The 22,034-nt window shown below is 40.8% G+C and overlaps 1 protein-coding gene across 1 annotated transcript; it reads left to right on the forward strand.

Annotated features, from left to right (window-relative positions):
- Positions 1–2,233: 2,233 nt before the first annotated feature.
- On the forward strand, positions 2,234–4,645 carry LOC132624758 (uncharacterized). Its single transcript, XM_060339486.1, has 4 exons — positions 2,234–2,617; positions 2,738–3,155; positions 3,203–3,471; positions 3,905–4,645. The coding sequence occupies exons 1-4, from the start codon at positions 2,234–2,236 to the stop codon at positions 4,643–4,645; spliced, it is 1,812 nt and encodes a 603-aa protein (XP_060195469.1).
- Positions 4,646–22,034: the final 17,389 nt, after the last annotated feature.

Consider the following 22,034-nt stretch of genomic DNA (forward strand, 5'->3'; position numbering starts at 1 on the left):
ACGCATGGTGTTTAATATGGGGCCCCCGTATTTAAAACTTTATTATATTAGTGTTTGCTACGGATACGCATGATGTTTAATATGGGGCCCACATTTTTTTTTAACAATGTTTAATTTTTTAATACGGGATTCACTTTTTTTTTTTAATATTGCTTGATTTTGTTAATATGGGGTCCACTTTTTTTTTCCCGTGAGTTTGGATGTGATGGGTTCCACTTTTTATGGGGGGGCCCAAAATTTTTATTTTTTTTACAATTTTTTATTTTTTATTTTTGTGGGCTTGTTTAATATGGGGGGGGGGGGGATTTTTTTTTTTAATTTTAATTTATGGGGGGGCTTAATTTTTTTTAATTTATGGAGGGCCCACGACGGAAGACGAAGAGTGAGCAAAACTCACTCTTCTAAATAGTAGAAATAAAGTAATAATAAATAGAGGTGATGAAACATTTATTGAAACTAATTCATTTTTAATAATTCTCCCAATTCGTTCAAGTTGAAATTGGTTGCTCATATCATGTCTGCAGACTTGACCCAATATGTTAAACAAAAATAACCCATCACATTATTATTCTATTAAGATAGGCCAAACATTTGCAACTCAACGGGTCAAAATGCAACGCAACCCAAACATATTAAGTCAATTATTCATAAACATATACTCCTTCCGGATCAAAAAAGTATTCATTTAACCTTTTTTTTGGATAAAAAAAAGAGTCCACTTAGCAAATCAAGAAAGAATTAACCTTATTTTTTCATATTTGCCCATATTAAGTGTTATATGATCAAATCTCAATATTTATTTAATTAGGGGTAATTTAGTCAAATTATCTATTTTTATCTAGGAGTTGGTATTTTCTTAAAAGGTGCGCAAATGGCTAAGTGGACTTTTTTTTTTTTTATCCGGAGGGAGTAGCTTTTACGCTTCTTCTTTTTTCAAAAAGCATAGTAAAAAAAGTGGAGATGTGGATCATATTTGACAGGTTGAGTTATAACCCGTTATTTGATCCATTTTTACCTAATTAGTAAATTTTGGACCATTACTTTTTATTTTATTAGATTCGACTCATCTCCATTTCTATTCTCTCTATTTTTTCCAATTTCTTGCTTAGATTGAAGACACATGTTATAGTTTAAAATTAATGATTGAGATTTAATTAACTAAGACAAAACTCTAACTATGATTGAAAAATACTTCCATTTTCTCCCAAAATATATTTACAATCCCACAATTTAGCTGTACATTATATCTTTCCCAAATATATTAAAAACTTTTCTTACTTACTTTGAGTAAATTTTTGTCGTGCATCTTTTTTTTTTTTTTTGGCTTTTTTTTTTCCATCCCTCTATTTGTTTATCTTCAATCTCATAGGGATCTGCTCACGTTCTCATTCAAAGATATAAAATACTAGAAGTAAACTCTAGATTCAAGAAGTGCTTATTTACTTTATCTTTGCTATATTTCACCGATGGATTTAGAATGTCTCTCATTCAAATAACAATTTGTGAAAAATGAAGAGAAGCCAAATCATAGTTTAACCTACCTAAGTTTAACCTAACTCGCCATTTACACCCCTCGTACATGTGAAGACCAACACAGAAGGCCCAATCACTTAAGCATGACCCGGCCCAATTATATTTCTTTACTGTGTTATTTTTAATTCACTTTAGTCTCATTTTTGTATATACACAGATATTTTGGGAATGAAAACAACAACAAGTTCATTTCATTATTCTGACTTTCTCTCTCTTCTCTGACCCGTTAGGGCTGTCCTTATTTCTCCACCATTGTTGCTTGATTAAGCTAGATTGAGCATCTCAACATGGTATCAGAGCGGAGTATAAGAATCACATTGCTACAAGCTTTGTTCCGATAGTAATTTTGACATTTATGGTTGAAGATTTCATTGTCAAGTCTAGAGTTCGATTTTCAGTTTCAATTTTGGTTTTGCTTCTCCTTGTTACTGAAATCAAAGAATTTCTCATCTGGTTTTCAATTTCGAGTGTTAATCAGGTTATTGTGGTTTCGATTTGTGGTGATTCTCAGCGATTTTGGGATTTTTTACGGTATCTAGGGTTTCACAGTTGAACAAGGCCTTTACTTTTTCAGGTTGAAGAAAAAGCCTGGTATTACCTACTCTATTCTCATATCTCATCTGATAGAATTTGATTTCCGCTGCTTTGTCGAGTTCTGCTATTTTTCATATCGTAGCTGTGTGTTGTTGTGTGTATAATCATGGTTTCGAATACAAATCCTGCTAATGCGACCCGTACAACTACCACGTCTGGTAATTCTAACCCTGGTACTGAAGGTTTTAGTCCTTTCACACTTGATTCCTCCCATGTTTTCTATGTCCACCCGTCTGATAGTCTTGGTTGCCAACTTGTGGTTGCTCCTTTCAATGGCTGTGGTTTCGTTACCTGGAGAAGTAGTATGTTAACCTCCTTATCAGCTAAGAACAAACTAGGGCTTGTTGATGGTAGAAATGATAAACCAGTAGTTGATTCTCCATTTTTTCCTTATTGGGAAAGATGTAATGACATGGTGAAAGCTTGGATAACCAACTCTGTGTCTAGGGAGATAGCTACTAGTGTAGTGTGTATGAAAATTGCTAAGGAAGTCTGGTAGGACATTAACCAAAGATTTGGAAACTCTAATGGTTCTAAATACATTCAGATTCAGAGAGAGATTGCCTCCACAAGTTAAGGCTCCTCTGATATAGCTACTTATTTCACTAAGCTTAGAAACTTGTGGGATGAACTTAATGGTGCTTATGTTGGGCCAACATGCACATGTGGAGCCTTACCCAAATTCATTCAGGACCAGCAGCTTTTTCAATTCCTAAGTGGTCTGAAGGATTCATACTCCACAGTCAAGAGTAACATCTTAATGATGCATCCACTTCCTTCCATAAGTAAATCATACTCCCTCATACAGCAAGATGAGAGTCAAAGAGAAATTCTTCCTTCTAATTCAAGTTTCTCAAGTGACTCTACTGCCTTTCTAAGTTCTGGGCCTTACAACAATCCCAACAAGCTCACTCAGAAGGTGAATTTTGAATCAAGAAGAGGTGTAGTTCCTAATGGACCTACTGGTTTTGACACGAGAAGGGGTTTGGGGCATGGTGCAACTACTGGTCAACCTGGTGGTCTTCATTGTAAGTATTGCAAAAAGACCAATCATACCATTGAGAAATGCTATAAGTTGCATGGGTACCCCCTGATTTCAAGTTCATAAAACCCAGAAAGTCAGCATCTTGTGTCCAAACTGAGGTCCCTCTACTTGATCCTACTCCCCCATCTGTTCCAAAAAGTATTCCAGCTGCAGCTCATGGTTTTTCTCCTGAGCAACTTCAACAACTTCAGGCCATGTTTCATCAGGCTCCCTTGTCATCTGCTGGTTATGGCTCTGGTCACATTTCTTCAGAGGAATCAGGTTTTGCTCATTTTGCAGGTTTGTTTACTGCATATGCTGTAAATTCTGTAGGATCCCATGCATGTGCAACTTCACAACTAGGACTTACTCCTTGGATCCTAGACTCTGGGGCAACTAACCATATGACCCCCCCCCCCCCCACAAACATTTACTCCACAACATCTCACCATTACCTAAACCTTTTCTTGTCACTCTTCCAAATGGATACAAGGTTAAGGTTATATCAACTGGATCCTTACATCTCAGAAACAACATAGTTTTATTAAATGTTCTCTTAGTTCCTTCTTTCCACTTCAACTTAATTTCTTTACATCAACTCATTTCTCAGCTGAACTGTGTAACACTACTTACTAAACATCATTGCTTGTTACAGGGCCCTTCTTAGAAGAGGCCACTGGTAATTGGTAAGGCTGTTGGGAGGCTCTACTACTTGCATCCTGATGCTGCACTTTTTCCATCCTCCTCCACTAGTTCATCACAATTTTTTTTTCAAATGTTTGTAATACTGTTCCTTCTGATTCTTCTATTTCTGCTTGCTTCCCTGATAATTCCAACATGCAATTCAACTTTGTAAATAGTCCTAAGAATTTCCCTGCTACTTGTGTTCAAATTTCTATTTGTAATCAAGCTTCTGTTGTGAATAAAATGGACATCTTTTGGCATCAACGACTTGGCCATATGCCTTTTCACAAAATGGCCTCTATCCCTTTCTTATCAGATAAAGTTTCTTCCACACAACCTTTTGTCTGTCCAGTTTGCCTTATGGCTAGACAACAAAGATTACCCTTTCATGATAGCACAATTCACTCCACAGCTCCTTTTCAACTGATCCACGTAGACACTTGGGGACCATATAACACTAGGACTTATAATGGGTTTCTGTATTTTTTGACTCTGGTAGATGATTACACAAGAATAACCTGGACTCACCTTCTTTCTTGCAAAAGCAATGCTCTTGCAGTTCTCAAAGCTTTTACCTCCATGATTACTGTCCATTTCAAATCTAAAGTCCAGACCTTTAGGTCAGACAATGCTTATGAGCTTGGTAGTAGCACTGAAGCTGTTGCTTTCTTTTCCAGCCAAGGGATACTTCATCAAACTACCATTCCACACTCCCCACAACAAAATGGGGTTATGGAAAGGAAACACAAACATCTTCTTGAAGTGGCTAGAGCTTTACTTTTTCAATCAAACCTTCCTCTCAAATATTGAGGTGATTGTGTCCTTACTGCCACATACTTAATAAATAGAATGCCTTCCTCTGTGCTAAACCAGATCTCTCCCTTTGAAAAACTTCATCATCTTCCACCTACTTATGACCACCTTAGATCCTTTGGTTGTCTCTGCTTTGCCACCTCTCCTAAGGCTGGTAGAGATAAATTTCAACCTAGGGTAACCAAATCTCTCTTCTTAGGCTATCCTTGTGGTAAGAAAGGTTACAAACTTCTAAATCTCAACAATCACTCAATCTTCTACTCTAGAGATGTGATTTTTCATGAACATATCTTCCCTTACTCTTCCCCTTCTACATCTCTGTTTCCTCCACCACCTGCTCCTCTATTTGTGGATTCCCCACCTAGATCATATGCTCCAGTTCACCCTCAAGCTCCTTTTTCACCTCCCACATCACAACCTCCAGCTTCTTCAACACAAACTACACCTGTTTCCCCTCCTGGATTTCCAGTTTTACCGACTCAACCTCCTATTGTTCCTCATGTCCCTCCACCTAGGGCTTCTACCAGAACCAAGTCCCAACCATCTTACCTTTCTGATTATATATGCACTTCAGTTTCTGGTCCATCTAAGGTTCCCAGTAATGCTTTTCATGTACATGAACCTCAGTTTTATCAACATGCTGCCTCTCAGCCTGCTTGGCAAGAGGCTATGTTGAAAGAATTTAAGGCCCTAGATGCAAATCACACTTGGGATATTGTCCCTCTCCCCTCTCACAAGACGGCCATCCCCTGTAAATGGGTTTACAAGATTAAGCAGAGGGCTGATGGTTCTATTGAAAGATACAAGGCTCGCCTTGTCATTAGGGGGGACACACAAAAAGAGGGCATTGACTTCACTGAGACTTGTTCACCTGTCATCAAACTTACAACTATCAAATGCTTACTCACTCTTGCTGTTAAAAGGGGTTGTACTGTTTTTCAATTAGATGTGAATAATGCTTTCCTTCATGGTGATCTCCATGAAGAGGTTTATATGAAGATCCCACCTGGTCTTACTGTTTCTTCCTCCAACACTTCTACTGTCCCCTTGGCTGGCAAGCTTCGAAAATCATTATATGGTCTTAGACAGGCTTCTAGACAGTGGTTTTCCAAACTGTCCGAGGCCTTGATTTCACGAGGTTACACTTCTAGTTTGAATGATTATTCTTTATTTACAAAGCAGTCCTCTGGTTCCCTGATAGTGTTGGCCGTGTATGTTGATGACATTCTCCTGGCTGGGGATGATCTAGTTGAGCTTAATTCCTTGAAGCAATTTTTGGATGCCCAATTCAAAATCAAGGATTTGGGTAATGTGCATTACTTTCTTGGCCTGGAAATAACTCCTACTTCTACTGGATATCTTATGAGTCAAACTAAGTATACCACTGATTTGTTACGCGAGTTCAACTGCCATCATTTTTCCCCAGTGATTACTCCCTTGGATCCTTCTACCAAGCTCACTTTGGACATGGGGGAACCCCTCTCTGATCCTAGTGTATACAGAAGGCTGGTTGGCAAGCTCAATTTTCTTCAACATACAAGGCTCGATATTGCCTTCACTGTCCAACACTTAAGTCAGTTTCTCCAGCAGCCCCAAGTCCCACATATGATGGCTGCTTTGCATGTTCTTCGATATCTCTTGTTGACACCCAATTTTGTCCCTCCTTTATTTAATTTTATTCACTCAGGAGTCTAAATTTATTGACGAGTTAAATACTTTATTTTCACAACTATTATTTTCGCTACTTTTATTTTTTAACATTACGAGCATTACTTTATCATAAATTTTGAACAGTTAGTCATCGTTTTCGTTTCGGGTTCAGATTCGTTAAATACAAGACAACACTTTGTAAAATCCTTACTTTCTATATATTAATTACTATTTATCTTCACATAATAAATATTGTACTAGTTACTAAATTAGAAGCCCGAAAATAATTAAAATAACGGAGGAAGGACCAATATTTTTCAGCCAAATTAATGGCCCAAAATACAAATACAATATTATTTCGCTACCCAAATAAACAACCCACATTTTTATACCCAACCCACATTTTCAGCCCAAACGGACCAGCCCACATCCTAAACTACCTGGTCCAACCCACTACAGTACGCAACCCGTCCGACCCATTTGTTTTAATCAGCTCAACCTAAACCTAATCCCTTAACCAGCCGCACAACTCCCTGCTCCCTCCATTTCCCTTCACCGATCTCTCTCTCGCTCCACCTCTCTCTTCTCCCACGTTCCTCTCCACCATTGCCATTCCCCCACGCCTGCTCCTGCTCCTCACGTTCCCTTGTCCCCCACGCCTGTTCCCCACTCCTTCGTCTCTTTCATACGCTCCCCTCTTTTCTTCAACACAAAGGAAACTCTATAAATACAAAGCGAGTGGAATCGTTTCGAGGGAGGAACAGAACTTGGTTTTATAAAAGGGAGATTTTTTTTAGTCTTTTAGGGGGAATAAGTTTTCTGTGATCAAGTCTTAAATTTCCTTTCTCCTTATTTTTGTCTGGATTTTCCTTAAAATCAGAAAAACCCTTCTGTTGAAATATACGATTTGGGACTGAAATTATCATCGAATAGGTAGCCCCAATTCTAAAAATAACCACATATTACTCTATTTCCACTTTCCAGTTTGAAACTCTAGCTACTTTAATCGGGTTCGTTCGGGTTCGAGCGTAGATTCGAGACATCGACCCCACTTCACTGCACCACGAACAGGTACAATCTGATGCTATTTAGGTTTATCGTCTTGTGAAATTTGTTAGTTGAAGTGCTGTTAGTTGTGTTATATCCCGTATTTTTGAACCTCGGAGCATCTGCTGGGGTGGGGCCCACATACCGAGATTTTTTTTGGAACATCTGAAAAGTCATATGAATCACATATGTAAAGTTAAACACAACTCATGAAGTACCTTTGGACCAAATCAAAGTGGAAACCCTCCAAACGAATATTTTTAAGAAAACGTTTTCGGGTGACCTGACTTTGGGGGGCAAAAACTGTATTGTAAGTTTGGAATTTCGAAAATACCTTGAAATAGAAGTTGTAGATAATTGAATTAGCTTTCCATCCATAGGTCGTGGGTTCCCAGGTGACGTCGGTACAAGGAGATATGAACGTTTTAAGGTCGAAAGGTCAGTGGGCTAGGCCCAACTCGGGACCAACCGAGTTGGCCCAAAAAACAAATGAAAACAAATTCAGGCCCAAGTGAGGAGCCATTCGGCCATGGTCCATAAAAAAGATCCAAGCCCATGGAATTAAGTCATGTGGTCAATGAATAAAAGACCACTTAATCATCCAAATTCCATAGAACTTTCAAGAGAAAGAATAGGAGGAAAAACAAGAGAAAAACAAGAACAAAAAGAGGGCATTTCGGGTTTGGCCATAGAAAAATCACCCCTCAAAATCTTGCCTCTAAAATTATTTTCTTGTTGAATTCCTACTAAATTAAGTGTCCTCTACAACTTGGTGTAATTGTTTTGGAAGAAGGAGCACTTATTTCTTCAAGTTGACAACTTGTTCAAGTGAAGAAGTTTGTAGAAAAAGGTAAGAATCAATTCCTTTTTCTTATGTTATGAAGGTTTGTTTATGTTGTGGTATGTGGAAATGAGTAGAAATTATGGAAATAAGGAAGTTTGCAAAGTGGGTATGTATATATATATGTAGCCATGGGTGTATATATGTTGTATACATATATGAGTTGAATTTTATGTTGCATTCTAGTTGTGGTTATGATGGAAATTATATTGGGAATGACAGTTGAATGAATTTTGGTTGAAGTTGGAATGTAGATGATTATGTCACTTTAGAATAATTTTGTGATATTATGGAAATGAAGTTGTTAAGATGTGAATTATGATTATGGTTGATGAATTTGGAAGTTGGAAACTTGTTATGAAGTTGTATGCCAAAGATTTGATGTTTTGCATAAGTTATGATTTTGGCGGAAGATTGTATATCATGTATATCGAGTGTATATCTTAAGGAAAACGATATGAAATGTTTCTAGAACTATATGGTGATGATCATGATGGTTGTTGAATATGAAATTATTGATCTTAGTTGAAAGTTGGGTTGAATTGAAGATTATGTCAACTTGTGAGAAAAATGACTAGTTGAAGGATATTTGTGTTTTTAATGTTCATTGTTGATATTGTTGTTGTCGTTTGGGTTGTTGTTGATGATTTATAGCCGAGTTGAATTCTCGGGGTGTCATATGTATAGGGGAAGTGCTGCCGAAATTTCGGTAGCCAAATATGCTTAAAGTTGAAATAATGGCATTAATAATTCACAATTGGTAAACTTGACCAATTGCAGTTTTTCGACGAAACGGGAAGTGAGTTTGGAAAGGCTTAAGGAGCGCGAAAGGTATGTAAAGCAACCCCAATTCTTCCCTTGGCATGCCCCTAGTGTGTTAGGGTCGGATCCGGGCCTCGAAGGACCTCGTGGCCCTCGGAATCCGCAAGACAAAATTTCAGTTTTTCCTTCAGTAGAATTGAACCATTTTGATACGCTTTTTCTGAAATTATGCAATTTTGCTCTAAATTATTCAGAAAATCATAGAATGTTTGTATAACCTTTTTAGGTGATACTATATGCTTAGAGGGCACAATTTGAGCCCGCCGCCTTGTTTGTCCCAAGGCGGGCCCGCTATTTACGGTTTTGCCCCTAATGTGTTAAAGCTTCCTTTTTAAGCGATTTTTGAAAGAAATGTTTTAATTACCCTACTAATCGCTTAACGAATATTATTTTAAATATTCTGTTAAATATTATAAATTATTTTGACACTCGGAATGACTTCGGGAAAGTTATACTTCTGTAATTTATTATGATATCCGAAATACATTTATTATGATTCCGTCTGACCCCATTGGATTTGTTTGTCTTCGATACGCTTCATCGAGTCTTTGAAAACATTTATTATATTTTTAAATTGCATTAGTCTCTCACTACTCCACTCGTGGATGTCCCAATGTTTCCCACACTGAGCCCGGGCCAGGATATGTTGTCAAGCGTAATTCTCTGCATTGTTCGCCGCGTCCCGATGTGAGGGGGCAGGTATACGCGTACATGGGTCTGTGGAGTATGATGTGCCATGTCCGCCTATTCTGATCTGATCTGTATGGCCATTTTGATATGACATTATATGATACGGGGCCACGCCCCTTTTTCTGATTCCTCTGTATAGTGGCACCAGCGTCGGGAGGGTGGCCACATTCTGTCTGCCGAGTCCCGTGTCAGGGACCGGATATGATATGATATGACATATGTTTCTGTACGCATTCTGTCTGTTTTGGAAATATGCATTTGACACTCTGGATTCTGTACTCATTTTCTGTAACCATTATGATTTGACTTCTGTGATTCCGCTTTACATATTCAGTACATATTTCGTACTGACCCCCTTTCTTCGGGGGCTGCGTTTTCATGCCGCGCAGGTACTGACGACAGGTTCGCTGATCCACACGTTTAGGATCCTATTTCTGCTATTTGGGGCGCTCTCTTCTACAGAGCCCATCTTTTGGTACAGTCTGTCACTGCTATCTGGATATGTACTTTGTTCAGGGTATGACGGGGCCCTGTCCCGTCTTATGATTATGATATGTTCTGTAGAGGTCTGTGGATACAACTGTGTGGGTTCTGTACATATGTTTGGGATATTCTGTTCTGTGATGGCCTTATCGGCCTATGTGTGCCAAGTCTGCTTTTCTGCTAAGTTCTGTAGCGACCACTAATATTATTATTATATTATTATTCTGTTAATATGCTAATTTGGGGTATCGGGTATGTATAGGTGCCCAGCTCGGGCACTGGTCGCGGCCCACGGGGTTGGGTCGTGACAAAAGTGGTATCAGAGCAGTTCGTCCTCGGAATGTCCACAGACCGTGTCTAGTAGAGTCTTGTTTATCGGTGTGTTGTGCACCACACCTATAAACAGGAGGCTACAGGGCATTTAGGATACTACCCTTCTTTCTGTCTTAGATCGTGCGATAGAGCGGTGTTATCAGGATGACCCCTTCCTAACGAGTGGCTATATTTGCAGATATGCCTCCAAAAAAGGCGACAGCGGCCCAAAACGCCAAGTCAGTTGCCGTAGGAGAGACTAGCCGGGTCCAGAGGACTACCAGGGCCCAGGTATATATTGCTCCGGAGACTTTGCCCCAGACAGAGGGTTCTTCTACACCGCCACTCGTGGAGGAGATTGGGGCAGCCGTAGCTGCAGATCGGGGGACGGCTCCACTGCCAGCTCCCGCAGTTCCAGTACCTGAGCCTCCAGCTCCACGGCCAGGCACTGAGGATCAGTCTATGAGGGAGGCAGTCCAGTTGCTGACTAGACTTGTGGCAGGGCAGGTTCAGGGGCATGGACTGGGAGGTGACCGGGCAGTCAGGCGTGATAGTTCGAGAGCCCGTGAGTTTTTGACTTGTAACCCTCCAGAGTTCTTCGGGACAAAGCCCGAGGAGGATCCTGAGGAGTTTATTAGGAAGATGCGACGCACTCTAGATTTGATTAATGCTTCCGAGACAGAGTCAGTCGCGTTAGCTTCGTATCGGTTATATGATGTGGCGGCAAACTGGTACGAGTCATGGGGGCTATCCAGGGGGGACGGCGCTCCTCCAGCAGTTTGGGGCGATTTTTCTCAGGCATTTCTTGGACACTTTCTGCCCCCAGAGTTGCGACGAGCCAGATCTGATAGATTCTTATTATTGAGGCAGAAGGGTCGCAGTATTCGGGACTATAGTTTGGAGTTTGATTCCTTGGCCCGATATGCACCTACTGTGGTGGCTACTATGGCGGACCGGATGCATAGATATATTATGGGGCTGGATCGGTATTTTGTTGATAGCTGCTTAGTATTGGCTGCTCAGCCCGGTATGGACATTGCCCGTATCCAGGCCCATGCCCAGGGCATGGAGGATCGGGGCAGAGGAGGACACCAGCCTGACAGGGGCCAGGATCGGAGACAGCCCAAGAGGGCCAGGTCATCTGGAGACTTTCGGGGCAGACAGCCCCAACAGCCGCAGCAGCCTAGCAGATTTTCATCTCAGCCGGCGCAGAGCGCGCCTCCGCAGCCTGCAGGTCGCAGATTCGATAGCCCAGGGTATTCAGGAGCAGGCCAGAGCTCCAGGGCTTCAGGTTCGCGGACAAATAGAGGTGCTGGTCAGATGAGGCCACCCAGGGTTCAGTGTTCTTTTTGCGGCAGATACCATACGGGAGAGTGCTACAGAGCCACCGGTGCATGCTTTTCTTGTGGCCGTCAGGGCCATTCTGTGAGAGATTGCCCGTATAAGGGTAGTTCGGGTGGTGCAGCGCAGCCTACCGGATCAGCCGCTGGGTCTTCATCTTCGTCAGTGGCTATGCGCCCTACGGGGCAGGGTATTTCGGCACCAGCGGGTCGCGGCAGAGGCCGTGGTGGAGCTTCTGGTATTAGCGGTCCTTCGAACCGTATTTATGCTTTGGCCAGCCGCCAGGATCAGGAGGCATCTCCTAATGTCGTTACAGGTACTTTATTGGTCTTCTCTCGGTCTGTGTATGCATTAATTGATCCAGGTTCAACTTTATCATATATTTCACCTCTTGTTGCCGGTAAAATTGGTATTATGTCTGAACCTATAGAGCCATTTGAGGTAGCCACACCGATAGGAGACTTTATTGTAGCGAAACAGGTTTATAAAGACTGTTCTGTGATTGTATGTGGCCGTGATACTAAGGCAGATCTGGTAGAGTTAGATATGACTGAATTTGATGTTATTATGGGTATGGACTGGCTAGCTTCCTGTTATGCTAATGTTGACTGCCAGAATAAGGTGGTTCGCTTCCAGTTTCCCGGGGAGCCAGTTTTAGATTGGGCTGGAAATACAGCATCGCCGAAAGGTAAGTTTATTTCATACCTTAAGGCAAAGAAAATGATTAGAAAGGGTTATATCTATCATCTGGTACGGGTGCAAGACTTGGACGCAGAGACGCCGACACTTCAGTCAGTCCCCGTGGTTAATGAGTTTCCAGATGTTTTCCCCGACGAGCTTCCAGGTCTTCCTCCAGAGCGGGAGATAGATTTCTCTATTGATTTACTCCCAGACACTCAGCCTATCTCTATTCCTCCGTATAGAATGGCGCCTGCAGAATTAAAGGAGTTGAAGGAGCAGCTGAAAGATTTGTTGGATAAGGGCTTCATCAGACCCAGTACTTCGCCTTGGGGAGCCCCGGTATTATTTGTGCGTAAGAAAGACGGGTCGCTGCGTATGTGTATTGATTATCGGCAGTTGAATAAGGTAACTATAAAGAATAAATACCCCCTCCCCAGGATTGATGATTTGTTTGATCAGCTGCAGGGCGCTAAGTGTTTTTCGAAGGTAGATCTTCGATCCGGTTACCACCAGGTGCGAGTACGAGAGGCCGATATCCCTAAGACAGCTTTCCGGACCCGATATGGGCATTACGAGTTCAGGGTTATGTCTTTTGGGCTTACTAATGCCCCCGCAGTATTCATGGATTTGATGAACCGGGTATTCAGGCCATTCTTGGATATGTTTGTAATTGTATTCATTGATGATATCCTGGTTTATTCCCGGTCTGAGGCGGAGCACGCAGATCATCTGAGATCGGTATTAGGGGTACTCCGGCATCAGAAATTATATGCGAAATTTTCTAAGTGTGAATTCTGGCTGTCTTCAGTGGCTTTCTTGGGGCATGTTATTGCAGCTGATGGTGTCCGGGTGGACACACAGAAGATTGAGGTCGTGAAGACTTGGCCCAGACCTACGACGCCCACAGAGGTACGCAGTTTCCTGGGGTTAGCAGGCTATTACAGGAGATTTGTGGAGAAGTTTGCTTCGATTTCAGCGCCTTTGACAAGGCTGACTCAGAAGGGAGCTAAGTTCCTGTGGTCTGACGCTTGTGAACGGAGCTTCCAGTTGCTGAAGGAGAAGCTGACTACAGCCCCAGTTCTGACTCTTCCAGAGGGACCGGACGGGTATGTTATTTATTGTGACGCTTCTGGCATGGGGTTGGGCTGTGTATTGATGCAGCATGGCAGAGTTATAGCGTATGCTTCCCGGCAGCTCAAGAAGCATGAGAAGAATTATCCTACCCACGATCTGGAGCTCGCAGCGGTAATTCATGCTCTGAAGATATGGAGACACTATTTATATGGCGTTCATGTGGATATCTATACTGATCATAAGAGTCTCCAGTATATTTTCAGGCAGAGAGAGCTTAATTTACGACAGCGGAGGTGGCTGGAGCTTCTGAAAGATTATGACGTGGATATTCTGTATCATCCGGGTAAGGCTAATGTTGTTGCCGATGCGCTCAGTCGGAAGTCTATGGGCAGTTTGGCCGATTTACAGCCAGACAGGAGAGAGATAGCCCGTGATATTCAGCAGTTGGCTAGTCTCGGGGTTCGTCTGGCCGATTCTGGAGATACACGGATTTCTGTTCGAGGGGTTTCTGAGTCATCCCTCAGGGACGATATTAAGCGGCGTCAATACGAAGATCCTGTCTTAGCTCAGTACAGGGACACAGCCTATGATAAGGAGAGGACTCCGTTCGAGTTTTCACCGGACGGTACTTTGTTATACAGAGGCAGGTTGTGTGTACCTGATATTGCAGGCCTTCGGCAGCAGGTTATGAGCGAGGCACATTATGCTCGCTATTCGGTCCATCCTGGGTCTACGAAGATGTACCATGATCTCCGATGCTTATACTGGTGGGACGGCATGAAGCGGGATATTGCAGAGTTCGTCGCCCAGTGCCCTAATTGTCAGCAGGTCATGATTGAGCATCAGAAGCCGGGTGGACTGTTGCAGGAGATGGAAATCCCGACTTGGAAGTGGGAGGTTATTAATATGGACTTCATTACAGGTTTGCCTCGCACTCCACGGAAGTATGATTCCATCTGGGTCGTTGTTGATAGGCTGACGAAATCAGCCCATTTTCTTCCCGTCAGGACTACTTATTCCGCCGAGGATTATGCCAGGCTCTATATTAGAGAGATTGTGAAGCTTCACGGAGTTCCTATATCTATTATTTCTGACAGAGGCGCCCAGTTTACGGCGCGTTTCTGGAGGTCGTTTCAGGAGGGTCTAGGGACTCAGGTGAGTCTGAGCACAGCCTTTCATCCTCAGAGCGACGGACAGGCCGAGCGCACTATACAGACGCTGGGGGATATGTTGCGGGCCTGCGTTATTTATTTCAGAGGCAGCTGGGATGATCACTTGCCATTGATTGAGTTTGCATATAATAACAGTTACCATTCCAGCATCCAGATGGCTCCGTACGAGGCTCTATATGGCAGGAAATGCAGATCGCCGATTGGCTGGTTTGATATTGGCGAGTCAGAGTTGATTGGCCCAGATATGGTCCAGCAGGCCGTGGACAAGGTAAAACTTATTCGGGAGCGACTGTTGGCAGCCCAGAGCCGACAGAAGTCATACGCGGATAAACGGCGTCGACCGTTGGAGTTTCAGGTAGGCGATTGGGTATTCCTGAAGGTATCGCCTATGAAAGGCGTTATGCGGTTCGGCAGAAAGGGGAAGCTCAGTCCGCGTTATATTGGGCCTTATCAGATTGTTCGAAAAACTGGAAATGTCGCCTATGAGCTAGATTTGCCATCTGATTTGGAAGCGGTACATCCGGTATTTCATGTCTCTATGCTTCGTAAATGCGTCGGTGACCCTTCTAGAATATTTTCTGCTGATGATATTCAGGTGACGGAGCAACTATCGTACGAGGAGCAGCCCGTATCTATTTTGGATCGTCAGGTAAGGAGGCTTCGGAATAAAGATGTAGCCTCTGTTAAGGTACTGTGGCGGAACGATAATAGGGAGGAAATGACATGGGAGGCCGAAGAGGAAATGAAGAAGAAATATCCTCATTTGTTCTCTATACCCACAGGTAACCTTAAATCCCTGCTTTAATTTATTCCAATATCAATCGTGTGTCATATGTGATGTCTGTAAACATGAACTCCCCCAAAGTATTTTCAAACCCTATGAGATTAATTTAACATTCGAGGACGAATGTTCTAAAGGGGGGGAGGATGTTATATCCCGTATTTTTGAACCTCGGAGCATCTGCTGGGGTGGGGCCCACATACCGAGATTTTTTTTGGAACATCTGAAAAGTCATATGAATCACATATGTAAAGTTAAACACAACTCATGAAGTACCTTTGGACCAAATCAAAGTGGAAACCCTCCAAACGAATATTTTTAAGAAAACGTTTTCGGGTGACCTGACTTTGGGGGGCAAAAACTGTATTGTAAGTTTGGAATTTCGAAAATACCTTGAAATAGAAGTTGTAGATAATTGAATTAGCTTTCCATCCATAGGTCGTGGGTTCCCAGGTGACGTCGGTACAAGGAGATATGAACGTTTTAAGGTCGAAAGGTCAGTGGGCTAGGCCCAACTCGGGACCAACCGAGTTGGCCCAAAAAACAAATGAAAACAAATTCAGGCCCAAGTGAGGAGCCATTCGGCCATGGTCCATAAAAAAGATCCAAGCCCATGGAATTAAGTCATGTGGTCAATGAATAAAAGACCACTTAATCATCCAAATTCCATAGAACTTTCAAGAGAAAGAATAGGAGGAAAAACAAGAGAAAAACAAGAACAAAAAGAGGGCATTTCGGGTTTGGCCATAGAAAAATCACCCCTCAAAATCTTGCCTCTAAAATTATTTTCTTGTTGAATTCCTACTAAATTAAGTGTCCTCTACAACTTGGTGTAATTGTTTTGGAAGAAGGAGCACTTATTTCTTCAAGTTGACAACTTGTTCAAGTGAAGAAGTTTGTAGAAAAAGGTAAGAATCAATTCCTTTTTCTTATGTTATGAAGGTTTGTTTATGTTGTGGTATGTGGAAATGAGTAGAAATTATGGAAATAAGGAAGTTTGCAAAGTGGGTATGTATATATATATATGTAGCCATGGGTGTATATATGTTGTATACATATATGAGTTGAATTTTATGTTGCATTCTAGTTGTGGTTATGATGGAAATTATATTGGGAATGACAGTTGAATGAATTTTGGTTGAAGTTGGAATGTAGATGATTATGTCACTTTAGAATAATTTTGTGATATTATGGAAATGAAGTTGTTAAGATGTGAATTATGATTATGGTTGATGAATTTGGAAGTTGGAAACTTGTTATGAAGTTGTATGCCAAAGATTTGATGTTTTGCATAAGTTATGATTTTGGCGGAAGATTGTATATCATGTATATCGAGTGTATATCTTAAGGAAAACGATATGAAATGTTTCTAGAACTATATGGTGATGATCATGATGGTTGTTGAATATGAAATTATTGATCTTAGTTGAAAGTTGGGTTGAATTGAAGATTATGTCAACTTGTGAGAAAAATGACTAGTTGAAGGATATTTGTGTTTTTAATGTTCATTGTTGATATTGTTGTTGTCGTTTGGGTTGTTGTTGATGATTTATAGCCGAGTTGAATTCTCGGGGTGTCATATGTATAGGGGAAGTGCTGCCGAAATTTCGGTAGCCAAATATGCTTAAAGTTGAAATAATGGCATTAATAATTCACAATTGGTAAACTTGACCAATTGCAGTTTTTCGACGAAACGGGAAGTGAGTTTGGAAAGGCTTAAGGAGCGCGAAAGGTATGTAAAGCAACCCCAATTCTTCCCTTGGCATGCCCCTAGTGTGTTAGGGTCGGATCCGGGCCTCGAAGGACCTCGTGGCCCTCGGAATCCGCAAGACAAAATTTCAGTTTTTCCTTCAGTAGAATTGAACCATTTTGATACGCTTTTTCTGAAATTATGCAATTTTGCTCTAAATTATTCAGAAAATCATAGAATGTTTGTATAACCTTTTTAGGTGATACTATATGCTTAGAGGGCACAATTTGAGCCCGCCGCCTTGTTTGTCCCAAGGCGGGCCCGCTATTTACGGTTTTGCCCCTAATGTGTTAAAGCTTCCTTTTTAAGCGATTTTTGAAAGAAATGTTTTAATTACCCTACTAATCGCTTAACGAATATTATTTTAAATATTCTGTTAAATATTATAAATTATTTTGACACTCGGAATGACTTCGGGAAAGTTATACTTCTGTAATTTATTATGATATCCGAAATACATTTATTATGATTCCGTCTGACCCCATTGGATTTGTTTGTCTTCGATACGCTTCATCGAGTCTTTGAAAACATTTATTATATTTTTAAATTGCATTAGTCTCTCACTACTCCACTCGTGGATGTCCCAATGTTTCCCACACTGAGCCCGGGCCAGGATATGTTGTCAAGCGTAATTCTCTGCATTGTTCGCCGCGTCCCGATGTGAGGGGGCAGGTATACGCGTACATGGGTCTGTGGAGTATGATGTGCCATGTCCGCCTATTCTGATCTGATCTGTATGGCCATTTTGATATGACATTATATGATACGGGGCCACGCCCCTTTTTCTGATTCCTCTGTATAGTGGCACCAGCGTCGGGAGGGTGGCCACATTCTGTCTGCCGAGTCCCGTGTCAGGGACCGGATATGATATGATATGACATATGTTTCTGTACGCATTCTGTCTGTTTTGGAAATATGCATTTGACACTCTGGATTCTGTACTCATTTTCTGTAACCATTATGATTTGACTTCTGTGATTCCGCTTTACATATTCAGTACATATTTCGTACTGACCCCCTTTCTTCGGGGGCTGCGTTTTCATGCCGCGCAGGTACTGACGACAGGTTCGCTGATCCACACGTTTAGGATCCTATTTCTGCTATTTGGGGCGCTCTCTTCTACAGAGCCCATCTTTTGGTACAGTCTGTCACTGCTATCTGGATATGTACTTTGTTCAGGGTATGACGGGGCCCTGTCCCGTCTTATGATTATGATATGTTCTGTAGAGGTCTGTGGATACAACTGTGTGGGTTCTGTACATATGTTTGGGATATTCTGTTCTGTGATGGCCTTATCGGCCTATGTGTGCCAAGTCTGCTTTTCTGCTAAGTTCTGTAGCGACCACTAATATTATTATTATATTATTATTCTGTTAATATGCTAATTTGGGGTATCGGGTATGTATAGGTGCCCAGCTCGGGCACTGGTCGCGGCCCACGGGGTTGGGTCGTGACAAGTTGAAATCCTGTTCCTATTGGATATTTGTTGGTTCATTAGTTATTAGGTGTGACTTATCATGAATTTTGCTTAGTTGTGGATCTGTCATGTTAACCTAGATTGATCAATATATTTCATGCTCTGATTATGCTATTTTGATTACTGTTCGGCTAAAGTATAAGCTAATTTGGTCTAAACCTCTTTGCGACGCACTTGGTGATTCACAACTATGATGGAAGGATGTTATGGTTGATTAGGTCTGCGCTTATAGGTGTGATAACATGAACAATGAGACTGTCAACTTGTTTTACCCTTGGGGATTTTGGGGTAAATGTGGATTGGATTTAGGTTATAGTATCTGTTGCACTATGTGTTAAAGGATGTGAGCCTGTCCAGACCATGCGAGTTTATTAAATCTTGTTTAGATGATTTCAGTCTGGTATAGTTACCATGTGGTCAGCCACACTTGTTCATTTCGTATTTCACCCATATGATGCTTCCCCTGCATCTTTAGTATTTCCTATGTTCTTTAAAAATCTAGTGCAAATGAAAAGCTTGCATCATAGCTGGGACTAGTAAGTATCAGATTTGGGAATTTAAAAGAAGGCTAAGTTCTGTTGCTACTTCATCATAGGGGATTTGGGTCTACTTTTACCTTCCTCCTCATGTTAAGACTTTTGCTAAGGTTAAATCATTTAGTTTAAATGTCTATCTGTTTAAAGAAAACCTGAAAAGGCTACCACACTCATTGAATTAATGCTCGTTCGAGAGCTGTACATATACTAACTAGAGGCAGTCCACTGCGATTCAAAGTTGTCAAGTTGTTCATACATTGCCATACCTAATAAGTATTTTGTGAAATATAATTGTTGTCTTCTATCCCTGAAATGCTATAACATTATTTCCCGTTGACATTATCTGCGATTCGTATTTGCAAATTCGAGTCATGACTATTCTCTGAGCTTGGGTTGTTATCCTTTTAATTGCTACTGAATTTCGGCTAGAATATTTGCTGACTGATGAGGAATACACTGCTTTGTTTCTGCTCAATGTTCATCTACTGCCCATTTTAGTTATTCCCATATGTCACTAGTTCAGTAGTGAACTTTCTTCTGGTCTGCCATTTTTTATGTAATGTTTTCCTTGCTCTATTCACATGCCTGCTTATTTAGTTGTCATACTGGAACAATTGCTCCCTGCCCAGACTACCACTCCATGTGTTCGTTTCATTGACAGTACGCGAAGTATCCCAGTATATACGATATGTACTCAATCCACTGGTCTGTTTGAATTTGCGTTATACACGTTGGGTCTTATTTGTTGGTTATGTACTAATCGTTCTCTTCCGTTTTATGCATGACTACCGCATACGAGTCCCTCGGACTCATCTCCCTCCGCATTTGGCGTCGGGCTAAAAGCCCAATATGACCTCCTTCCCACCAGTTCTGTCCGCAGCCAACTAAGAGTACAAAAATCTGGACTAAGCCCAGTGACAGCAGCAGCAGTCCAGAGACGGACTGATCCATTCGCTCTTCTCTCTCTTTGCCTTATTTTTGCTATGTATTTGACTTACTTTGTATGATTATCATCTTATCTTTTTTTACCTCTTAGCTTTTCTATGAATTATAAGAAATAGTAAGGGTAGTTCTATAAACATTGGGTAGTTACTTTAAGAAAACTATTAGTTAGTTCCATCGGTTTTTCCCTTTTTACCCATTCCACTTTACTTATTTCCAAATTGATTATAGTACTTATAGTATTCGCTTTTATTAAAACGATCGATCTTTCAAGGGCGTGAAACCACGAACATATACTTTTATTATATTTTCATTCTTACTATATTGGGAATCTTAAGGAATTATTGATAAGTAAATATTGACTCAAGTATACTTTATAAACATTATTTTTAAGAATTCATCCGACTAGGCATACTCTAGCCGAGGAAAATTAAAGTTAATGAAAAGAAACTCAGGTCCTTTGTATCATATTAAAAAATGAAGCTAGCTTTTGTTTGCATTATCATATTAACGCAATTTTGTTCAAAGTTTCAAATTCGCTAAACTTATCGCCTACACAAAGACTCTTATATTTCCAAATTCACTTTCAAATCTTTTCATATAAATTATTATATTTTACGAGTTTTATTTTTGATAACATCATTACATTTTCCTTTAAAACTTTGGCAATATTTATAAGTTATTTCCCAAACATCTAGAATGCTATATTTACGCTTAGCCTAGTTAAATTTGAGTCCGGTCGGATTAACCATTATTAATGGAATTTAGAGAATGCCTAATACCTTCCCTTTAAATTAGTTGAACCCTTACCTAGAATCTTAAGTTTCGCAGACCTTAAACAGAGTTAACTTTAAACATAACTTTAATAAACTTTAGCTGTCCTAATTCACCATAAATAATTAGGTGGCGACTCCTTAAAACATAAACAAAAACAGGAATCTCCAATATGTTGTACTCTACTTAATCCCGGTTAAAATGGGGTATGACAGCTTGGCGACTCTGCTGGGGACTCACACTTAGGTTCTAACCATAACAGACTTAGTTTAAATAGGCTTTGTGTGCTTATTTTAATTACTTTATTTATTTGTTAACTGTTTTTACATGCTATTAATTGTTTATTTGATATAAACTGTTCGTTTGATATAAACTGTTTATGTGTTACTTGCTTTGATAAAACTGTCATTCCGTTCATACTTCCTCCACTTCTGGAAAATTCACACTATCACACGTACACACGAGGTGTGTTTTGCGCACCCGCAAATCTCTTTCAAAATTCCAATTTTTAGGAGAGTTGGCGTATGCGCGGGGTGTCCGAATAACGGTGACCGCGTAGCCTTCTCACTCGAGTTGTCCGCTCGGGAGCCTTGCGTCCAGTAAACCCACTCTTAGTCAGCCTAAGATAGAGCTAAACCAACACTCTTTATTAAGAGCATACATTTCATGACCTAGGAGGTTTAATACCCTTGGTGTATTAAATCCATTAGACAACTTTACCAAACGTCCAAGCGGGTTCACGACCCCAAGTGACATTAAACATACTTTATGTGCATGTTTGAAGGATAACTGTGCCTAAATATTGAGTATTTGCTCTAATTAATTAAACTTTAGGAGGGAGAGGATGACTAACGTCTTATGACAAGTATGGATTTGCATTGGAGTACAACAAATGACGCAGATTAAGGACATCACAAATGGAACTAGAAGTTAGGCATAGGAAATTTTATTTACTTTATTAGGAAACACTTTATGTTGTATTCATTTGACATGTAATAAATATTACATTGTTT

This window comes from Lycium barbarum, chromosome 12 (genome assembly GCF_019175385.1).
Source record: "Lycium barbarum isolate Lr01 chromosome 12, ASM1917538v2, whole genome shotgun sequence".
Taxonomy (NCBI): domain Eukaryota; kingdom Viridiplantae; phylum Streptophyta; class Magnoliopsida; order Solanales; family Solanaceae; genus Lycium; species Lycium barbarum.

Coding starts and splice junctions, on each gene's coding strand:
- LOC132624758 (XM_060339486.1), top strand. CDS start 2,234: ATGGTTTCGAATACAAATCCTGCTAATGCGACCCGTACAACTACCACG. Junction 2,618..2,737: donor GTATGAAAATTGCTAAGGAA/GTCTGGTAGGAC, acceptor TATTTCACTAAG/CTTAGAAACTTGTGGGATGA. Junction 3,156..3,202: donor TCAACCTGGTGGTCTTCATT/GTAAGTATTGCA, acceptor AAATGCTATAAG/TTGCATGGGTACCCCCTGAT.